Genomic DNA, 21,226 nt, shown 5'->3' on the forward strand with positions numbered 1-21,226 from the left:
CAGTTACGAGATATAAAGTAGCAATTCTGATATTCTAAGTCCTAATTCTGAGTTTTTAAGTCGCAATTCTGAGATACAAAGCGAGATACCATACCGTTTTTTTTAACTCCATGGCGGAAACGGGCTTCCATAGAAAACAATGTGATTATGAAATATGTAAATATATCAGTGTTTCGTATATCAGTATTCTTATAAAAGAAAACATGCTCAATTCCAATTGATAATTTAGCTCGTTTTCCTGTTGAATGAAAATGAAATATTTTTTAAGTCTATAATGTGAAGAATGTGCCTCTTCTTGTAACTTTATGTGGACAGGCGAGTCTCGGTTTTGATCACGCCACAGGTTGGGCAAGGCTCAGGTAGTGTAATGTGAAACTGTTGGGCACGTGATCACGAAAGGCGGAACAGAAGAGAAATGTTTAAAGAAGAGACAGGTAGGGTTAAGGTATTAAGCAACACCAATTAGAAGTGAGTGCGAGGCACAGAGACGTGCATTTTTTTTTGTTAGAGGCGTCCAAATATCTTACGTGATACAGGAAAATAGTCAATCATTAATCGTTTTTTTTTTCCAAGGAGGGTGGTCTCCTAACCAGTTTCGTTTTGATTACTTAATTAGGTGAGGCGGAAGCGACCTGTGTGGTTCTTGGAAGGAATTTTGTGTATTTGTGTGCAACAGTGAAACTATATATAGTGGACAGGTAAGCCTACTTTACCTTTAGTTAGGTTGGCTATCTTTTCCCTTTAATGCTGTTAAAAGATACAAAGCAACCGTGATATTTTATTTAAAATATGAACCTTAGCTCTGCTGTCTGTTTCAGTTGTAAGTCCTTGGAAAGATATGGCGTAACGCTGGCTGAAACCTACTAGGTTCTTGTTAGCGAAAGAAGCGAGATCATTTGACGGTCAGATAATCTTTTCTGAAGAAATGTCGATATTTTTGTTACAAAGCTTACCGAATGTTTTACGCTTCTTTTAGTTTCACCAGCTGTTTCTACTACTATACCATGGAAAATTCCATTAGTTGATAAATTACATGTTTAGGTGTATCAATTGCTTCATCATAACCACTTAAATGAAGATTGTTTTTTTTTACTAAGTACATACTTTGTATTAATGTAAATGCGCTTTTAAATAGATATTGCATTACACGATAGCATTGCTGGTAAAAAGGTATTTGTTGTAGAGGGTACACCTGAATATATAATCATATATATAAAAAATCACATCAAGTATTATAAATGATACCACGTTTGGTTTAAACAAATTAAATCAGGTCCTAAAATTGGGCATTTACTTCCACTGTTATATTGCAGAAACAAATTTCCCTTTAATAATATTCTATATAAAATTAAATTATTTTACAGGTATAGAATCCCATAGAGAATACATGACAAAGTACATAAACTACATAGTGTCAGGGGTTTGAAAGATTTTCTCTGACAATTGTGATGGGTGAGATTACTGCATGTTCAATGCATAATGTAGTGTCATGAAATGCACTGACTCATTTATGCTGTATTATATACCATGGAAGAACAAACCGAAAATAATTATTTGAGTAACGGCCATGTCTTTCTCACCCGGCAAAAATAAATATTAGAGAATCAATGGGAAAAGCCCACTGCGTTTAAGTATTGTGACTATACTTGTACATTAAAAGTAGTTAAAACAACTTAAATTGGTTTATATGTGCTTATTACAGTCTATTTGCTATAGCCATCAACAGAGCCTAAACATGACCTTTCACACATCTCTTAAACGGCTTGAAGCTGTTTTGGCTTTTATATTGATTTGATCATGTATTGATATGTAATGTGGATTTATTATTCCACCCACCACTTAAAGTGCACAACTTGCTAAATATTGCCTTTTATATACAGCTACTTCACAAAGAGAAAAGTATTCTGAGGATTAGTGACTAAGTCTTAGGTGTGTCAGAAGGTTGTTGTTTTCATCCGTTAAAGAGGACTTCCAAAATAAAGACACTGTTGCAGACAGAATGTGTTTCAGCTTGTCTCAAAAAGGAAGTTGGTCAAGATCCTTCAGGAGTGCCGAGATAATTGAAGTTATGAAGTTCTTTCTGGAATTACATCTCTCTGGTTTTAGATCTTAAATAGAGGTGTTTGAATCCTTCATTAAAGATGCACCCTATGTGAGCAAACAGTTGGAATTGATTCAAGCACAAGGCAAATTAAGAGAGGTGAGCTCAGTTTGATGCTACAAAATCTAACATAAAACATACTGCTTATATCTCACAAACACTGCTGTTACTGTTCAATCAAAATTAAAGAAATATGAAGCATGCATATAGCTAGTCATATAATGATAGAATTTCAAGAACCCAAGATTGAGATTCATGTGGATGTGAAATTTTTTAGTTATACTTTATAAATAATTTTTTATGCAGTTGCTTTTAGCTCAAGATCAGTAAGTGTGATGATTTTGTTAATAGAATAAAATAATTTAAAGAATAAAATTAAATTTGAGTAACTAGTGTACACGTAGACCTAGCACAACCTATGCTGTCGGTTAATAGTAAATTTGTTGTAATTATTATTCATTTTTTTATTTTGTAGGAATGCATGAAGACCACAGATGTACCTCTGGATTTTTATTGTCTTGACACAATTGGTATTTTGAGATTATATTTTTAATTTCCATTTTGTGTTTTTAACGAATAACCTGGGCAGAGAGCAGTAACCTAATGGTAATATATTTTTTTTTATTTTCAAATGCCATGCATACTGAAATGGCATGGACGTCACACTGAAATACTGCCTTTTGTGACTAACGTTTGCATTGGTAGAAAAATATTGCTAAAAAATTAAAAAGACTCAAAACCTGGCAGTCCTGTACATTTTTCTTCAGTCACTTGGAACAGCCACCATGCAGGGTAAGTATCGATTAGTGTTTTTCTTTCTGGTGATAGTAGAACTACAAGTAACTTTATAATCTTACCTAAAAAATGGAACCAAAGGGTTTAAAAAAGTGGCCTAATTAAATTGTTGAACTGAGTCACGTTCTGATAAACATAAAAAGCCAAATGGACTTTAAGTGTTAACAATATGTAAAGTCTGTACAAAGAAGAGATATTTTTTTCTGTAGTTTGTTCATAAAGAGGTGCAGAATAATTTCCCCAAGATTACAAGTACAGTTCTTGCCTTTTATATTTACATATACAAAATATTCCCCTCTGCAGTATTGCCATATGCAGTTTGCCACTATTTCAGTTTTCAACATTTCAACACCAAAAAGATTAGCATAGTTCACTGTATTAAAATATCTAATGTAGCAGGAGAGAGAACTATTTGACTCCTTAAACTGTGAACCCAACCTGAGCATCCAGCAATGATCCAGCATTATCTCTGTGTATGCCATAAACAGCAGTACAAAATGGCACAAGGAGAACACATTATTGATATGTGAAAGAATAAAAGCATTGCATTTGTATCAGATGAGCCAATTAGTCTGTGAAACACTCAGTTCTCTTGCTTTGCACACAGTTAAATTGGGCAAGACAAAGGTGTTTTGGGACAATGGTTTTTGAGTTTAGGGTGACAATTTGTGTGTCTCCTTTTTATTAATCCTTTGGAAACTGCTGTGCAAAGCTTTATATCAGTCGCTGAGACTGATGTTTGAAATGGATTTAAATGACTTGTTTATACTTGTGACTGGTGATTTAAGTGATTTCTTTACTTCTTTAGTTCTTAAGTGTATGTTCTTTGGAACATTTTAATTCATAGTACCAGAGTACAGTGGTGAGAAAAAGTTTGTGAATTATTTGAAATGTATACCTGCAGTCATTGCTCCTAAAATGTGACCTGATCTTTATCTCTATCATAACAATAGATAAAAACAACTGATGAAACAAAAAACACACAAACAATTGTACATTTTCATGTCTATATTTTCCATGTTGTTTAAGCATTCACTGTCACTGACAAGAAAAAGTACAATTGTTTGTGTGTTGTTTATTCAGATTGTGTTTATCTATTATTATGACTGAGATGAAGATCGGATCACACTTTAGAAGCAATTAATGCAGGAGTTCAGAAACTTTACATGTCCCCTACAACATTTTCAAGTGCTTTTTGTACATTAGCATCACCCATGTGTTCGTGTTTAGAAATGATTACATTCTGTGCCTTAATCTCTTAAGATGAGATCAACAAGCTGATGCAGCATTTCTGTGATATGACATGCTTTCTGTTTAGGAAGTAATCTCTAAATACCATAGACTCCATAAACTAAAATGATAGGCTTAACTCCTAAATACAGGGAATTAGTAAGAAGAATGTGAATGTTTATAATTTCAGGACAGCAAATTTTATTTAGTTATCATTTGTTAACAGTGGTTATATCATGTTTTACTGATGTTTACTGTTGGCAAAAAGGTATAACCAGGTGTTGTAGCACAGGTAAATTAATTTCAGTTAGTTACAGCTCTATGCATTTTTATAAAAAAGATTAGTGATGCACTCAGATTAAGATTAGGGGATGAATTGAAGACATATCAGCTGAATCTTAAAATCCACCTCCAAATAAATAAAAAGACCAAACCTTGATTACATGAGGGTATATAGAGCAATACATCAATTTATATTCTTGTTTCTCTTAACTTTTTCATCTTCACTAATCTTCATTCAATCCTTTTGGATACTTACAGTAGCTAGTGGCATGTGAGACCCTGAACTTTTCTGATTTTTAGTGAATCGACTTCCTCAACACAGTTTAGTTCATTCCAGACACCTACAACTCTTTGCAACTTTAGTTTAGCATTTGGAAATAGCACTTAATAAATGAAATATGAACTATTAATTCTAATTTGTCTTTTATGTACAAGAACAATCTATGCTGTGCTGAATTCTTTACCTAAGGTGTAACCCATAATAGTTGTCTAATAATGTGTTATCAATGGAAATATAATTGGTTTAAAAAATATTATTGTACATGGTTTAGGTTATAGTCAGGAATTGGGATTTGTTCCAAATGTTTAATTAATTTATCATATACAGTGCTGCGAAAAAGTATTTTCCTGATTTCCTCTATTATTGCTTATTTGTCACACTGGATGTTTTCAGATCTTTAGACAAAATCTAATATTAGATAAAGTGAACCAGAGTGAACAAATAACACTTTTATTTTTATTTAATAAACAAAGTTATCCGACCCATATCCCCTGTGTGAAAAAGTAATTAATAACTGGTAATTAATATCTGTCTTTCACATCACTGTGGAGGAATTTTAGCCCACTCTTCCTCACAGAACTGCTTTAATTTAGTAACATTGGTAGGTTTTCGAGCATGAACTGCTTGTTTCAGGTCCTACCATAGCATCTCTATTGGGTTTAGGCCGGGACTTTGACTAGGCCACTCCAAAACTTTAATTTTGCTTCTTTTTAGCCATTCTGATGTGGACTTGCTTTTGTGTTTTGGATCATTGTCTTGCTGCATGACCCAACTAAACTTCAGCTTCAGCTTATGGATGGATGACCAGACATTCTCCTTAAGAATTTTCTGATACAGAGCAGAATTCATGGTTCCTTCAATTATGGCGAGTAGTCCAGGTCCTGAGGCAGCAAAGCATCCCCACACCATCACACTACCACACTACCACCACCATGTTTGACTGTTGGTATGATGTTCTCACTGTGGAATGCTGCGTTTTCTTTACACCAGACATAATGGAACCCATGTCATCCAAAAAGTTCCACTTTTGACTCATCTGTCCATAGAACATTCTCCCAAAAGGCTTGGGGATCATCCAGGTGCTTTTTGGCAAATGAGAGATGAGCATTTATGTCGTTCTAGGTTAGCAGTGGTTTCTGCCTTGCTACTCTCCCATGAAGCCCATTTTTGCCCAGTCTCTTTCTGATTGTGGAGTCATGAATACTGACCTTATCTGAGGCAAGAGAAGCCTGCAGTTCTTTGGACGTTTGTTTAGGATTCTTTGTGACTTTCTGGGTGATTTTACGCTGTGCTCTTGGATAAATTTTGGCAGGCTGGCCACTCCTCGGAAGATTCACTACTGTTCCAAGTGTTTTCCATTTGGAGATTGTCTCTCACTGTGGTTTGGTAAAATCCAAGAGCCTTAGAAATGGCTTTGTAACCAGACTGGTAGATATCAACAACTTTTTTTCTGATCTCTTCAGGATTTTCCTTTTATCGTGGAATAATGTGCTTGTTGAATCTTTGTGCTGGCAATTTGACTCTGATGGTAAGTGTCAAAATACAGTAAGTTAGGTTTAGATTGAGCAGGGCTGGCTGTAATCAAGCCTGGCTGTGTTTAATCAACTAACTCTAATAATCCCTTTAATTGGGTTGATTTTACTAGGGGGCAATTACCTTTTCACACAGTGCCAGTTGGTGTTGGATAACTTTGTTCATTTATGTTCATTTTAAACAAATTTAGAAAACATTTATAAATATCATTTAAGTTTTATCATTTAGTTGTAGTAGTTACATTTAGGTTATTGACATAAATAATGGTGTTAATCTATAACAGGTCATAAATAATTTATAAGTGGAATTTGCAGCAAATTTAAAGTGTCACTCAATTCCTTCAAGTACCTACTGTACTTCCTGTCCTAAAACCTCTGAGCATAACTTCCTTATGATCTTTGTTTTTTTAATGTAATTTTTAACAGATGTGATGACAGCATACAAGGTCACCCTCTGCTGCCCTTCACTTGTAGTTCTCAAGAAATGTCCTTTCAGGAATATTCTTTTATGCCATGTAATTCCTGCTAAACAGTGAAAGTCGTAGTTAAATAATTTGCGTTTTTAGCATGAAAATATAATTGTAAACCAGACAATATGAAATGAAAACAAATGTTATTTGCACATTAAGCTTTTGGTATTGTATTTAACATTGTTGGCCAGGGACGTGCTCCCTTTGCTCTTGTGAGCTGGCTTATGGTTTGAGGCCTGAGGCCATTATGAAGTTTATTTGATCTGTGGTTCCATTTTGATTTTTTTAACACCCAGCAATCCAGTTACTTATCAGCTACAAGTCTAAAATGTGTTCCTGAAAAATTGCTACATGGAGGAAGTGAAGGTAGATCTATAAAACAATCCCCCAGAAATACTGACGTTTACTTGATTCCCCTTTTTATTTTTGGACATTTGTGTGCTAGACTTTCAGGACTGTTCCATCACTAAAAGCACTGAGTTTGAAAATGAATATTTCTGAGACTGTATTCTTTTCAGTATTGCTCAACAGAAAAGTCAACAGAGAAAGTCATCAAGCCTTGGATGCATAGAGAATTTTACTTAAGAGGCAGTATTAATATAGAAAGCATTTGATCAGTAATGATAATTGACTTTTGAAATTTTCTTTAATGTTAAAGGACTTATGGAGCTCTTTATTTTGAGGATGGATTTTCCCTTTGGCTGTTCTAAAATAGCGTAAGGAGTTACTTTTGAGTGACTTGAATCTATTGTGAAAGATTAAATTTTATAGATTAAATAGAGATGTAAAATTGTGGGCTAAACAGGTTTAAAAACGTAGTGACCCTTATGCCAGTTTTTTTGGGTAACTAACCACATAGCTATTGTTAATTCATTGCTGTTAGCAAGTCAAGGATGGAGTGGAGTAAATTAATATATGAGAATTATTGTCTTTAATTTCCACCAGTTGCTTGCTTCCAAAGCTTGAAACTGTAAATAATGAGTTAACATTGTTTTTTTGTGCCTAATTAAATATGAATGAATGACTGGACTGGTTGTATTTAGATATCAATATTTAGTGAGCCATTATACCTAGTTTTGCCACTTGTTATTGCCAAGAAGGACAGTGGTTCTGTTCATTAAAATGTATGACATTTTTTTTTCGCTTTTCCCATCCAGGCTGGGTGAGAAAGTAATAACAAAAGATGGTCAAATGCTTGAAATTGTTCAAAGTAATCATTGCAATTTATCTTTTAAAGTTAGGATCTCTATGCTGGGGAAAAAGATACTGCTACTCTCAGGACACTGCACAGGAAAGCATTCATGCTAATTCATGCTGTGTAATGAATGCCAAGTTGCAGGGACCCATGGAGATATGCCTAGATGTCCTCAACTTAATTTCTTCCTAGGACACAAAATGCTTCCATAAACGGAGAATTGAGGCAGCATGGAACCAACTGTTCAAATGTGTTGTTAAAGATGATTGTGGTATCCTTTAAGAAACTGCCCTATATCAATATTGGCTCATTAGGCTACTAGCAACCAAATAAGTCCAGGTATTCTTAAGAAACTGCCCTATATCAGTATTGGCTCATTAGACTACTAGCAACCAAATAAGTCCAGGTATTCTTAAGAAACTGCCCTATATCAGTTTTGGATCATTAGGCTACTGGCAACCAAATAAGCCCAGGTATTCCTAATGCTCTCATCTTCATTACTACCTTTATGTTCTTGCTTTCAAAGGGAATCTGGTGTATTATTAACACACTTTAGGTTCCAGCCTATTAAAACTGTTTTAATTTGTTTACTTTTTCTTATGCGAAGTGTACTTTTGTCCTTGGTGGGTTTTGTTTATATAGTTCAATGATTAACAATGACACCACCTTAGTTTCAGTTTTATAGTTGAAAGGTTTGGCTTTGAAACTGTATGGTAAACTGTGGATATGAAATTTAAACATTCTTAGAAAAGTTTCATATTGCTTTAAGAATGCAAACTAACACATTTGCAGAGCAGTAGAACTGAAAATTGTTTATCTGTAAATTTGAAGAAGAAACAATAGTATTGTGCCATTTTTAAAAGGTCTTTTACCATTTTTCAATAGAAACACTATATACAGGTATGTACTTGCAGAAATATATGAACTTACAAAAAAATGTATTAGAAAACTTAAATAATGTTTGACATTTTCAAGATAAGCTCTGGAAAAGAAAGATAAAAATGGTTGGATGGAACTAAGTAACAAGGTGGAACATAGATTGATGCATATACCATGGCTATCAAAAGTATTGATTCCCCTTGGACTTTTTCACATTTAAGTGAAACCCTCTATAATGTCAAAGTGAGAACAAAATTCTACAGATCTTCCTAACTTATTTATAAATATAAAACAGAAAATAAGTGATTGAATAAGTATTCACCCCCATTACTAAGGCACAGCTAAAAAGGCTCTGGTGCAGCCAAATTTCTTTAGATTTGATTTGTTGAATGTCCATCTGTGTGCAGTTATGGTGTTTCACATGAGTTCATGATAAATACACCTATCTTTAGGAGGTCCCTCAGGAGATTAGTACAGCTCCCAACAAGAACTACATTATTAAGACAAAGAAACTTTCAAAGTAAATCTGGGATAGGGTTATTGAAAAACACTGATCAGAGGAAGGGTATATGAAAATTTCAGAGGCATTGCATACATGCAGGGGTGGTGCAGTGGCTTTGTGGCTAAGGATCTGCGCCTGTGGCTTGAAGGTTGCCAGTTCGTATCCCGCGGCCGGCAGGGGAATCCTACTCCCATGGGTCCTTAACCTCAACTTCTCTGGGGTTGCCGTATAAATGGTTGACCCTGCGCACTGACCCCAAGCTTCTCTCCCTGTCTGTGTCTCATGGAGAGCTAGGTGGGGTATGTGAAAAGACAAATTCCTAATACAAGAAATTGTATATGGCCAATAAAGTGATCTTAATCCTTAATCTTAATATCCCCAATGCTCAGTAACGAAATGTAGGAAATATGGCACCACTGTGAAGAATAGCATGTCTTCTGAGTATCCAGATGAGAAGAGCGCTAGCCAGAGAGCCCAGTTCTAAATGAATTAGACTTCCATGGCTGAGATAAGAGAAACTGTGCATCTGACAATTGTCTCCATGCTTCACAAATTTGGGCTTCATGGGAGAGGGACAAAAAACTCACTCTTAACTACATGCTGAGACTTCGAGACCAAGTGGAAGAAGATTCTATGGTCTAACAAGATAAAAAATGACCTTTTTGGCCTCAATGGTAAGCGTTGTTTGGCACAAGCATAACCATGAACACCATCCTTACTGTGAAGTATGGTGGTGGTCTTATCATCCTGCTGCATCAGGGCCTGGGAGACTTGTGAAGATAGAAAGAAAAAGGCATGCAGTACAATATAGAGAAATCCTGGATTTAAACCTGCTGCAGTCTGCAACAGACATGAGACTTGGGAGAAGATTCATCTTACAGTGGGATTATGACCCAAAACATTCAGCTACTGGAGTGATTTAAAAAGAAAAAAAAAGACAAAATGTTCTAGGGTGGCCCAGTAAAAGCCTGGATCTCAATCCAGTCAAGACTGTGGAGTTAAAAATTGCTGTTCACCAACTTTTTATGACCAGCGTGAGGGAGTTTGAGTAATTTTGCAAAGAAAAATGGGCAAAAATGCAGTGTCTAAATGTGCAAAGTTGGTAGAAAATCAAAGAAGACTATAATTTCTTCCAAACGTGCCTCTACCAAATATTGAGTCAAAGAACGTGGATACTTATGCAATTGGTTTTTTTCCGTTTTATAATTAGAATTAATATAGGGGGATCTGTAGGATTTTGTTTTCACTTTGACAATATAGGGTGTTTCTATTAATCAATGACAAAAACTCCCAGTTAAATACATTATGATTTCTTAAAAAAAATATAAAAAAAAGTCCAAGGGAGTTGAATGCTTTTGATAGCCACTGTATGTGGGTGCAAATAACAGTTGGCTTTAAAGTCTGTATACAAAAGGAGAGAATCTTTTACATGCACATAATGCATGTTTCCACACATCCCTATTTTCTTTTTTAACGTGGTGCTTACTCCAAGATACAATTAAGAATGAATACTCTTAAGTGATAAGTTTTCTGATAACTGTGACATCAGATGTGCATTACTGAACATTTTTGACTGGTCTGATCTGCAGGTTGTCCAAAAATAGCACCTCGAATAACCCCCTTGACAGAGGTAAAGCTGGATTTTCCTCATTCCTCATTTGACACTAAAGGAGAAAAATATGTAGTTGTTAAAGTTATGGGGTTCTGGATCAGAAAATTGAAGGTTCTGTAAATGTAACAAATATGCATGGACTCAAAACCTCAGAGTGATGAATTTTTGTAGCACATACTGTACCTGTACATTTGTAGGATTTGTAAACTTTTTTTCCTCTATTCTACAGTTCTACCGATTTCTTGATTCAGGTTGCCATACAGTATAAATAACCAAACATACTGCATAGAATAATGCAACTTCCTTCTATTTTTACAGAAAATGTGACTGTGAAAACCAACACCAGTGATTTCACCACTGCGAAGGTCAGTGAATATTTAATAGTTTTCTGGTATAAGAGTAGGAAAAAAATTGTCTATCATGGACTCTGTGGGTCTTAATGTAGTGTTTTGTCCTCAATGTTAATAATGACTCAAGTGCTCAATCCTAAATGTTTCTGAAAATCATGTGTTTGTAATTGAATTTTAAACCACTTCCATTTCATGTTTTCAGATATTTTGACTTTAATGACATTACTATTCTCAGTTTTAAATACATTTCCCTGTAGTATAAACATCTGATGTCTAGTTTGTTTTTCCATTGTTGATTCTGAAAACATCTAGTAGTCTGTATTGGTCAAGAGATTCAAGTCTTACATAAATGGGTCTGACCCCCTAATACAGGGATTTCCCAAGTCCAGCCCTGGAGGGTTGTCTCCCCTATTGCTCCTCTGTTGGATAACTCTTTTATACATCTCTTACTAAAGACCAAGAAAAGATGGTAATTAAATAAATGCATTCACAATTCCGCACTTGTATAGTATATGTATTTGAAAAACACTGACATATGACATTTGTCAGACAGCATCATATTTATAGAATTAAGATTTTTCTGAGTTCATATGTGAATAGCATGCATTTTATACATCACTAGCACCCAAGCTAGCTCTGATAACATTTAGTGGCCAGAATATGCAAAACTTCAGAAAATCAAAAGAAGCCAAATACTTTTTCATGGAACTGTATTTTATTGTTCTTTATCTATTTTTTTGTCAGTATGTATCATGCCATATACCTATGTCATACAAAGTTATGTTCTTCAGAAGTTACTCTCTAATAAAAAAAATCTAGTAGATTAATTAAGCACAGGCTACCACGTCTGTCTGCCCAGATGATTCCTAGAAGGCAGTTTTCATTTTAGTGCTCCTTGAATTTTGATTCTTTTTATCATTTTTCTATAGATACAATTGATGTAAGGTTGATTGGTATATAATTCCCTGTGCTATTTTTGCATAAAAACAAAGCACAGAGAACACTAGGCTTTCTCCATGCAGATCTGATTGCACTGTATGATAAGGCATCAATATAACTGTCTGGGATGAGTGGTCTGTAGTACATTTCAATCACAAATTTCATCCTTCAGAGTTTATTCTTGAGTTGGATCTGTAAAGATTCATAATCACTCCAGGTCTATTTTAAAATATTCTTCCTCAGCAAATGTTTATACACATTCCTACTCTACCACTTCTTCTGTCTTGTTCCACCTATGACATTAAACTCATTGTTGCATACTGTACTGTCAAATGTGCAGACTTGTTTTGAGAATTAACTGTCACAGGGGAATGTGTTCTTAAAACTATGTATTAATAGGCCATATAAAGATAAATGATCATTTGTTGCCATTTGCCTTGTAAATGGACTTGAGGGTTAATTCTGTTTATATCTTACAGCCTGTCAACATAGCTGCTATTGTGGTACCCAGTGTAATTGGAAGTATACTGGTAATCTTGGGTATTGCCCTCTTCATCTTCTTCTGCATCATAAGAAAGAAAAGGCAGACTGAAGGAACATATCGACCAAGCTCTGAAGAACAGACTGGAGCACGTGTGCAGACAAGCGATGCTCTCAAACTGCCAAAGGAGGAACGCCTTATATGACTTGTCATGGGAATTCATTGAACTTCTGACCAAGAATCAAATTTATAATTGTGTTTAGATCAGCCTTCAAGATCATGCTGCTATTCAGATGTTTGAAGAACCATAAGTTGTGGCTGGGCTTTCTGAATGTCAGTGATCTTCTAGATGAGGAATTGTCTGCTAAGTGTCAACCTGATTGCATTGGAAATATCTTTACCAGCTTGTAATGGGAGTCAGTGACTGTTGTGGTGAGAAGATACAACATGTCTGAGTAATGAGATCTTAATACCACCTCCCATCTTTTTCCAGTTTGCAGTAATAGGGCTCTATTGGAATCTGGTGGTGGTTTAGGAATTTGTAGTTTCCAGTCATCCCAAAGCTGTATTTTTCACAGTTTTGTATGGAATCTTACTAACATTTTGAGGTTGATAAACACTTTGAAATGGTAGGGAAAACACTTAACATTTTTAAATAATTAAGGTATTATGTTTTCTGCCATGACAAGTATGTGTATTATTTTGTCAAAAATCTTAGTTTTATGGTGTAAATGCTTAATTTTGTTTATTGAAGTGCTTTAATTTGTAAATTTTAGACATTGAAATAGGTTTTGTCTTCCACCCCAAACTTGTTTACTTCGATACCATTATAAATTAACAGAAGCCAATACTTAGTTTTTATGTTTTTGGAAAGGCTGAACTATATAGATGAACAACTACTGAAATTTAACTTAGCACTTTACTGTAGTTATTTTTAGTTATATCATTATACCAATGGTATTCAGAGTTTTGTATCTTATCAGTGATTTTTTAGAATTATGTGGTATTGTTTTGAGCAATAAAACATTCTGAAAGCAAAATGCTGTTGTTAAAAGTTTACGCTTTAAAGGTTTGACAAAGAATGACTTTGTAATTATTTTAAGTGATCCTATTCCACATTAACAGAATGAATTTTAGCTGCTATGATTTTCTATAACAATATTCTGTCTCTATATTATACCCCAGGAATGTTTTGTAATGATTATTCCAGATAGTATTTTTACACTGCAGAACAAATTTCTAGGAATATTTCTCTCTTGAGCAAAATGACTTCCTTGCATTCATGGTAAATTTACTTTTTGAATGTCCTGTTGGTTAAATCTTGCAGTGAAAAACAAGTGATCGTTGGTGATGGCTGGGAAATACATTAAATGAGGCAAATTAAATTATTTTTAATAAGAGCTGTGAAACGCTGCCATTTGTTTTGTGTCAGGACACTGGCAATGGCAAAATAAATGGTTTGAAGAGTGAGATGTTGTTGTTTCTACTTCAACTGTGGGGTTGTGGAGCCTTCTAAGATTCTTCCTGTCCTCTGTGTAGTCAGGCAAAAAGAATCTTTTACATGGAAGTGTTTATATAAGTGACTACATTTTAAAAACTGGGTGTACCAGTGTCTCATTTGTTATTCAAATTCTTTATTTTTGGTGGATGCTGCACATTGTGGAGGTGGAGGGGAGTCCCCATTACTTTTAAAGCGCTTTCAGTGGAGTGTCCAGAAAAGCACTATATAAGTGTAAGGAATTATTATTCAATATTATGTATTTAAGGGACTTCAAAGCAAGTCTGCAAATATAGTTTTGACATCTATAGAGTTTGCCCTGGTTTTTTCACTTGTATTTAAGTGTGCAGATTAATATTATTTAGTAAGACTCCATGTTACCATTTTGCTGTGCAGGTTCTAGACGGAAGTAACAGTGAAGAAGCAATGAAAAGATGTGGTGGAAGCCAGTGATTTTATCTTATTTTCTGATGGAGTGAAATGGTTTGTAACCATGATATAAAATGAATTCAGCATTTTATACCAATGGCAAAATAAAACCTATTTAAGACCTTGTATTAGGATGGCACGGTGGCTCAGAGGTTAGCATTTCTGCCACACAACAATGCAAGAGGACCTGGGTTCAATTCCACACCTGCGGTACTGCCAAGTGGGTTCCTTCTGGGTGCTCTGGTTTACTCCCATAGTCCAAAAACATACTCGTAGGTAATGGGGTTCTGGGAAAATTAAATCTGGTGTCAGTTTGTGCGTTTCAGTGTTTGTGTCTGTCAGACCCAAGATAGACTGGTGCACCGTCCAAGGTCTGGTGCCCGTTGCTTTCAGGAATAGATTGAGTTGATAGACGTTAAAAAGAAAATGGATGGAAAATTGTATATGTAACATGTTACATACAGTGTATATAACAGATGCACCCTATGTGTTGTCCAAATAGGCTATGTGAATCTTTTGTTATAGTTTTGAGAGGTTTGAATGGCTGAGGAACAATTTAATTTAGTGAAGGACTACACTGTTAATACAGTTAATACACAGTAGTTGAAACAATTTTTAAAGCAAGTGTTTTCTAGACCTTTCCCACTTTTTGTCAGTCATCTGTCTAATAATTGCACAGTTGATATCTACAGTATGAATGGACACAAATTTATCCCAATAATGTTATCGTCAGTGAACTGTTGCTGCCACACTTAATTTAACTTTACACTAGCATCTTTTTCACCCCTGAAAGGAAAATAGTACAAAAGGTTAAGTCACAAATCTTATTGGGAACTAATTAAAGAGTTAAACATATTTTGTTTATTCTTTTTGGGGGAAAAAATGGAGGTAACATGAATATAGGAGCACACAGTGTTTTATGATCTAGATAAACTGTTCACACAATTGTTTAAACATTAAAATATTTTTTTAATGCTGATGTGTCAAATTCAGCTAACAGTTTTTATAGGTTACTATCAGGAGTTCTTTGATTTGAAGTATTAAAGATTTTCTGTCACACTGTAAGGTCAGAGTAATTTAAGCACACTGTGGGGTACTGTACAACCTACTGTATGTTTATTAAGAGCCCAGATCATGAGCCATACAATGTTTTATTAGTGCATTTAATGTTTTGTCTTCTAGAAAAATGTTCAAGAAATGTTTCCACTGGGGGCCTCTTGCACATACACATGTCTCTATTACTATAATTTATTTCTAATGCTGTCATTTGAATCTAATTTTGGTTTCAAGAACAAAATTTGGGGAATGGCAGGAAGACACATTTTAAGAAAGTGATTGTACTTATTGCTCTGTGCACCAGTGTGCACATCAGTGTACTTTTCAAGTATGATCCCACCCTGCATATCTGACAGGAGGTATCTTTTGTCAACTCTACATTGAGATTATACAGTATTGAGAAAAGTGTTTTCCCAGAGTTTTGGTTGATGACCTTCAGTATGAAGGACAATACCATATAATCTAGCAGATGAACTGATAGTAGGGAAGGTAAAAGCTGCATCAGGCTGCTACTAGTACTGCTACTGTTAAACCACATTTTGAGTTTAGCTGTAATTGCTGTGGTCTATGAATTTCATGAAGTGGTGGTAGTATCTCTACAGATGCTTATCATAATTTGAATTCCTTTCCACAAAGACTACTTTGTTCGGGTTTCGACTAGATACTTGGCTCGAATCCCAGAATACCTATTTGATGACTGCATATGTTAAGCATTTCTTGGAAATGAGAGTTTTTGCAGAAAATGTTTCCACTTGACCAATAAAACAAATAGCAGTATAAAATGAGTACATTTCATCACAGTTGTTTTGAACTTTATTAAATGATGTAACATTATAAATAACATTCTATAACATTCTATAAATAACATTCTAAATAAAAGGCTCAGTTGTAACTTGACTGGTTCATTGGTGAGCAATGTCTTCAAATGAAGTGTGTAATGTGTCAACAGAAAATCATGTCTTCTGCTGTGTCCTCTGTTTATAAATGAAAAAGACATTAGTTATAGTCTTCCTAGTAACAATGTTTGCTAAGTCTCTTTCACATCGGGCCTTTTTGCAAATTAATAACATTGTTAAAACAATGCAAATAATTGATCATTTGATTAGATTTCTTTTAACATTAAAATCTGTATCACACTATTATGTTCCCCAATAGTCAGGATATCATTTTCTTGTTTTTTAACATGCAATTTAAAAGAGATTAAAGTTGTATTGCTTTTTTAATTGATCACATCATGTTACTTTCAATAATAGGGAACCTGTGATGGGGTGCAGTGGGCAGAAGGCAGGATACATCCTGGAGGAGATACCCATCCATCACAAAGCACACACAAACACCAGGACCAATTTTACAGAAGCCACTTAACCAAGTCTTTGGATTGTGGTAGGAAACTGGAGCACCCAGAGTAGATTTCCATGAGCATGGGGAGAACCCAAGGAATTGAACCCAGGGCACCCACGCAGCAATGCCAACCACTATTCGACCATGCCACATTTTCATTGATGAAAGATATATTTATAACTGGGTCCCATTATTTCTACCTTTGAACATCCCCTTTTTAGGTAGGTTGATGCTGAGCTGCAATTTTTTCTTGGTATTCTTCACCCATATTTTTGGCATTTTTGCTGCATCCTCATTAAACACTTAAATAAAGTATTTTGGTTGTATTCTGTGGCTTTTATATATATATATAAGATCACTTTATTGGCCATATACAATTTCTTGTATTAGGAATTTGTCTTTTCACATACTCCAACTTGCTCTCCATGAGACACAGACAGGGAGAGAAGCTTGGGGTCAGAGCGCAGGGTCTGCTTTTTTATGGCACCCCTGGAGCAGTTGGGGTTAAGGGCCTTGCTCAGGGGCCCAACAGAGTAGGATTCCTCTTGTAAAAAAGCCTTGCTACTCTTAAGTGGTGCTCTTTGTTGACCAGGGACACTGTTGTAGGAGCTGCCATCCTTCTAATGAAACTTTAAAATGAGGTTTACTTATTTAGAACAAGTTACCCAGCCATAATGTTTTAAGTTGATAACCTGGCGTTTTCAAGAAAGTTCTTCCTTGGACAATTTGCTACTAAAACCCAAATTAAATGGAATATTCTTTCTGTCATTTTATTCATTCTTATGTTCTGCTGACTTTACTAACCTTTCCTCAGTTTTGTTTTAATGATTTTGCATTGTTATCTTTCTCCTTATGTTATACTCCTTCCTACTACTACTGTGTTCGCTGTTGTTTTTTAGATGCATCATTTTCTAAATTGCAGTGATTTGGGTGTACTAGCGTCAGCTAAATGGTGTAACGACTGTCACCCAAACACCCAATTTACCTGTGCAATTACACCAGAGTATAGATTATAAAAGCTGACTCACTTCTTGTTAATCTGTCTGATGTATTTTTTTGCTATATGCTTACTTACTGTAAATCACTAACATGAAGTCTGTTGCTCCCTGTCTGTAGACAAACATGACCCATCATTGAACAGGTCACTCTACTAATTATTTGAATTAAGATTCCTATTTCTCCTTTTCTTCTTTGGCTAATATTGCCAAAGAAGGTATTATGATATTAACAGGTATTATATTGTTAAAAGCAGTGTACAGATGCAGCCATTCAAAATGCGCGGGCGATACCGCATTATTTTCCGGTACGCTGTACGCAGTCTACCGCAAGCTACCGGTAAATACCGCGAGTTACCGGTAAATACCGCTAGCAAAATAATAGTATCCGGAATTTCCGCAAGGTGGAGCTAATAAAGCTCAACCTCTCATGTTTGAGCTGTAGCCATCAAAGTCTTTAACGAAGATATTAATAATAGTATTAATAATAAATGACCTTGGACAAGCTGTAAACTCAAAGTATTGCCCTGGTCCACATTCTTTTTTTCATTGACCGTCTTTGTAAAAGTAACGCCACAGCATTTCGCAATCACGCATTTTTTTCCAATCATGCAAAGTACAGTGATTCACCATGCCTTTCACATGCTCATAAAAGAGATTGATTTAGGGACATAAACATATTACCGTATGCAAACTGTACTGTATACAGTATGTATATGTATATTTAATGTCTTAACTGTGCCCGTTTAAGTATTGAATATTCATATCTAATTTTACCACTGAAGGGAAATCTTAGTAGCTGAGCATAAAAACAATAGGAGCATACTGCAACGCGTGTGAAGGCCATAAACGATATTAATTTTGGAACATAAACATACAGTATATGGCTGGTCTCGGTACTTTAAAGAAAACATACACGAAACATGGTTTCATTATGACCAGAATCTTGAGATATTTTTAACTTGATTTACAGTATTTGAGAGGTATGTCTTAACACCGATACTACAGTGCTTAAGTACTACTCACGTATATGTTTCTAGGTTTATATTATGCATTTCATACGGTCAAATTACTTTTGAGCAACTAATAAGAAGCGCGAAACGGTATGCGTTTTACTTTCGTTTCGTGCTGGGACCCGTGGATTGATTAGAGATATCAAGTACATACAAGTCATTTTTTAAATGTTGTAGTTCGTCTTGAAAAAATGTTACGAGTACATCATCTATCAACAATTACACAGGTTCTGTTTCCATATTGCGGATTTTGGTTACGTAATATTATTTTCTAGATTTCACGTTGTGAATATATGATTTGGGCAAACAGAGCCGCAAAGAAGTACATTATGGGTTGTTGTTTTTTTTTGCAGTTTTATCTAGAACAAGCGATGCTTAAACCTTTGTCTGATTCTTGTGAAACTATCCACACGACAGTTACAGTACCTAGGAGTTGACTTCAGTGATGTCACTGATGGGATGTTTCTAAAAATCCATCCTCTGTAAAACGTCTTCTCTAGTTGTCCTGCATATGTATTCGCTAATGAAGCTGTGTGTTCTGAGCCTGGATCTCTACATTTCTGTATGAACCACCTTAGAGGGCTAAAGACAGCTTGTGTTTAAATTGAGTGTAAGGCAATTTATGCTTCTAAAGTCATGGTCAGCATTTTTGTACTGTGCTGTAAACTTGTTCTGTGCCTAGTCACATTATTTTATAGCGTTTTCATAGCGTTATCAAATCTGGTGGCGCTGTGTTAGTTTCCTGACTCCCATGTCACATGGTCTGTGATTGTAACCTGTAATACCGGTTTAATTCGTCACAGCCAGCACTCCGGTTGTAAAGTAGAAGCAGGCGAGATTTCCAGCGAAAAACACCTCCCCCTTCTTCAGGTGTGAGGGTCTTCTGCTCAGAATGAAACGCTAAAATGTAATGTAGGCTCTGAATGGGTTCTGACTTGCTTTAACAAAATATGTTTACAAATCCTTTCACCTGGCATTTTCGTAGTTAGAAATTATGGAACGCTCTGTTAAAAGCAAGGGAGTTTTTATGTCCGTTGCAGTTCTTTTGCAACATGAATATAATTATATCGTTATTAATTTCTTGAGATACGCGATTCCATATTATATTCCCTTTTAATCAAATTCTAAAAGTATGCTTGTTGACTCCGGTATCGCGTTAGTTAAAGACTTCGATGCTTAAAATGTTTAGGAGAAATGGAATACTGGTGTGTATGTTTTCTTTAAAGTACCGAGACCAGCCATATACTGTATGTTTAAGTTCCAAAATTAATATCGTTTATGGACTTCACACGCGTTGCAGTATGCTCCTATTCTTTTTATGCTCAGGCACTAAGTAAAAGGAGATGCTTCATATTGCTTGACTAATTTTAAAAACTAAGTTAGAAATGCAGACGCTCCCTCGGTGCGCTGCTCTGGTGCGCCGGCTCTTACACAGTGCCTGTCTGCCGTAAGCGTTACAATATACATACCCAACACTGCTTGTACCCATCTGTCATGCAAATAAAACACCTTGAATTGAATTGAATTGAGGGGAGAGGGGGGAATACTAAAGCCAATACTGGCTCAATACCCTCGATGGGCTTTGACGTGCTAATGCGTTGGTTTAACAGTCCGGGTGTGGCAGGCTTCCAATGTCAACTCGACTCGATTGGAAGACAATGAACGTATTTTGTGATATTTAGAAATATAAATTTGTTTGGTGCGAGTGAGGTTTTATTTAATCTCTGACCAAGGGAAACGTTTCATTTTTTCAAAGAAATGTTTGTTAAAAAATAAAGTCATAGTTCTATGGGATTCAATCACAGACCATGTGACAAGGGAGTCAGGAAACTACTCTAACACACAGCGCCACCGGATTTAATAACGCAATAAAAACGCTATAAAATAATGTGACTAGGCACAGAAAAAGTTTACAGCACAGTACAATAATAAATGCTGACCATGACTTTAGAAGCATAAATTACCTTACACTCAATTTAAACACAAGCTGTCTTTCTGTATGAACCTCTAAGCTGGTTCATACAGAAAATGTAGAAATGCATTAGCCTGATTATGATTAAAAAACACATAATTAAACACGCGTTTGCGATTTAAATCAGAACACGATTTAAATCAATATAAATGTTTATATTGTAACGCATACTGTCCAGCCTCCATTTCTCTATAAAAATTTACTCTGTTGCACACACACACACAATAGAAGGAGGAACCGCTGTCAGAAGGGAAGATATGTTCAAAATATCGCA

At 35.3% G+C, this 21,226-nt stretch overlaps 1 protein-coding gene across 3 annotated transcripts; it reads left to right on the forward strand.

Moving 5' to 3' along the window:
• Nucleotides 1–406: 406 nt before the first annotated feature.
• On the forward strand, nt 407–16,523 carry crb3a (crumbs cell polarity complex component 3a). 3 transcript variants are annotated; one of them, XM_088932773.1, is made up of 5 exons: nt 416–434; nt 617–698; nt 2,577–2,893; nt 11,197–11,243; nt 12,647–16,523. In XM_088932773.1, the coding sequence occupies exons 3-5, from the start codon at nt 2,887–2,889 to the stop codon at nt 12,851–12,853; spliced, it is 261 nt and encodes an 86-aa protein (XP_088788899.1). In that variant the 5' UTR covers nt 416–434; nt 617–698; nt 2,577–2,886; the 3' UTR covers nt 12,854–16,523. The 3 variants fall into 3 exon arrangements, with proteins under 3 accessions (XP_088788897.1, XP_088788899.1, XP_088788898.1); XM_088932772.1 differs by lacking the exon at nt 416–434 and adding an exon at nt 2,107–2,200 and having other exon boundaries at nt 446–698; XM_088932771.1 differs by having other exon boundaries at nt 407–698.
• Nucleotides 16,524–21,226: the final 4,703 nt, after the last annotated feature.

This window comes from Atractosteus spatula, chromosome 14 (genome assembly GCF_055471065.1).
Source record: "Atractosteus spatula isolate fAtrSpa1 chromosome 14, fAtrSpa1.hap1, whole genome shotgun sequence".
Lineage (NCBI taxonomy): Eukaryota > Metazoa > Chordata > Actinopteri > Semionotiformes > Lepisosteidae > Atractosteus > Atractosteus spatula.

Excerpts from the sequence above, each read along its gene's own strand:
- crb3a (XM_088932771.1), top strand. Across the intron at positions 11,244-12,646 it reads GTGATTTCACCACTGCGAAG|CCTGTCAACATAGCTGCTAT; the intron begins GTCAGTGAATAT and ends TATATCTTACAG.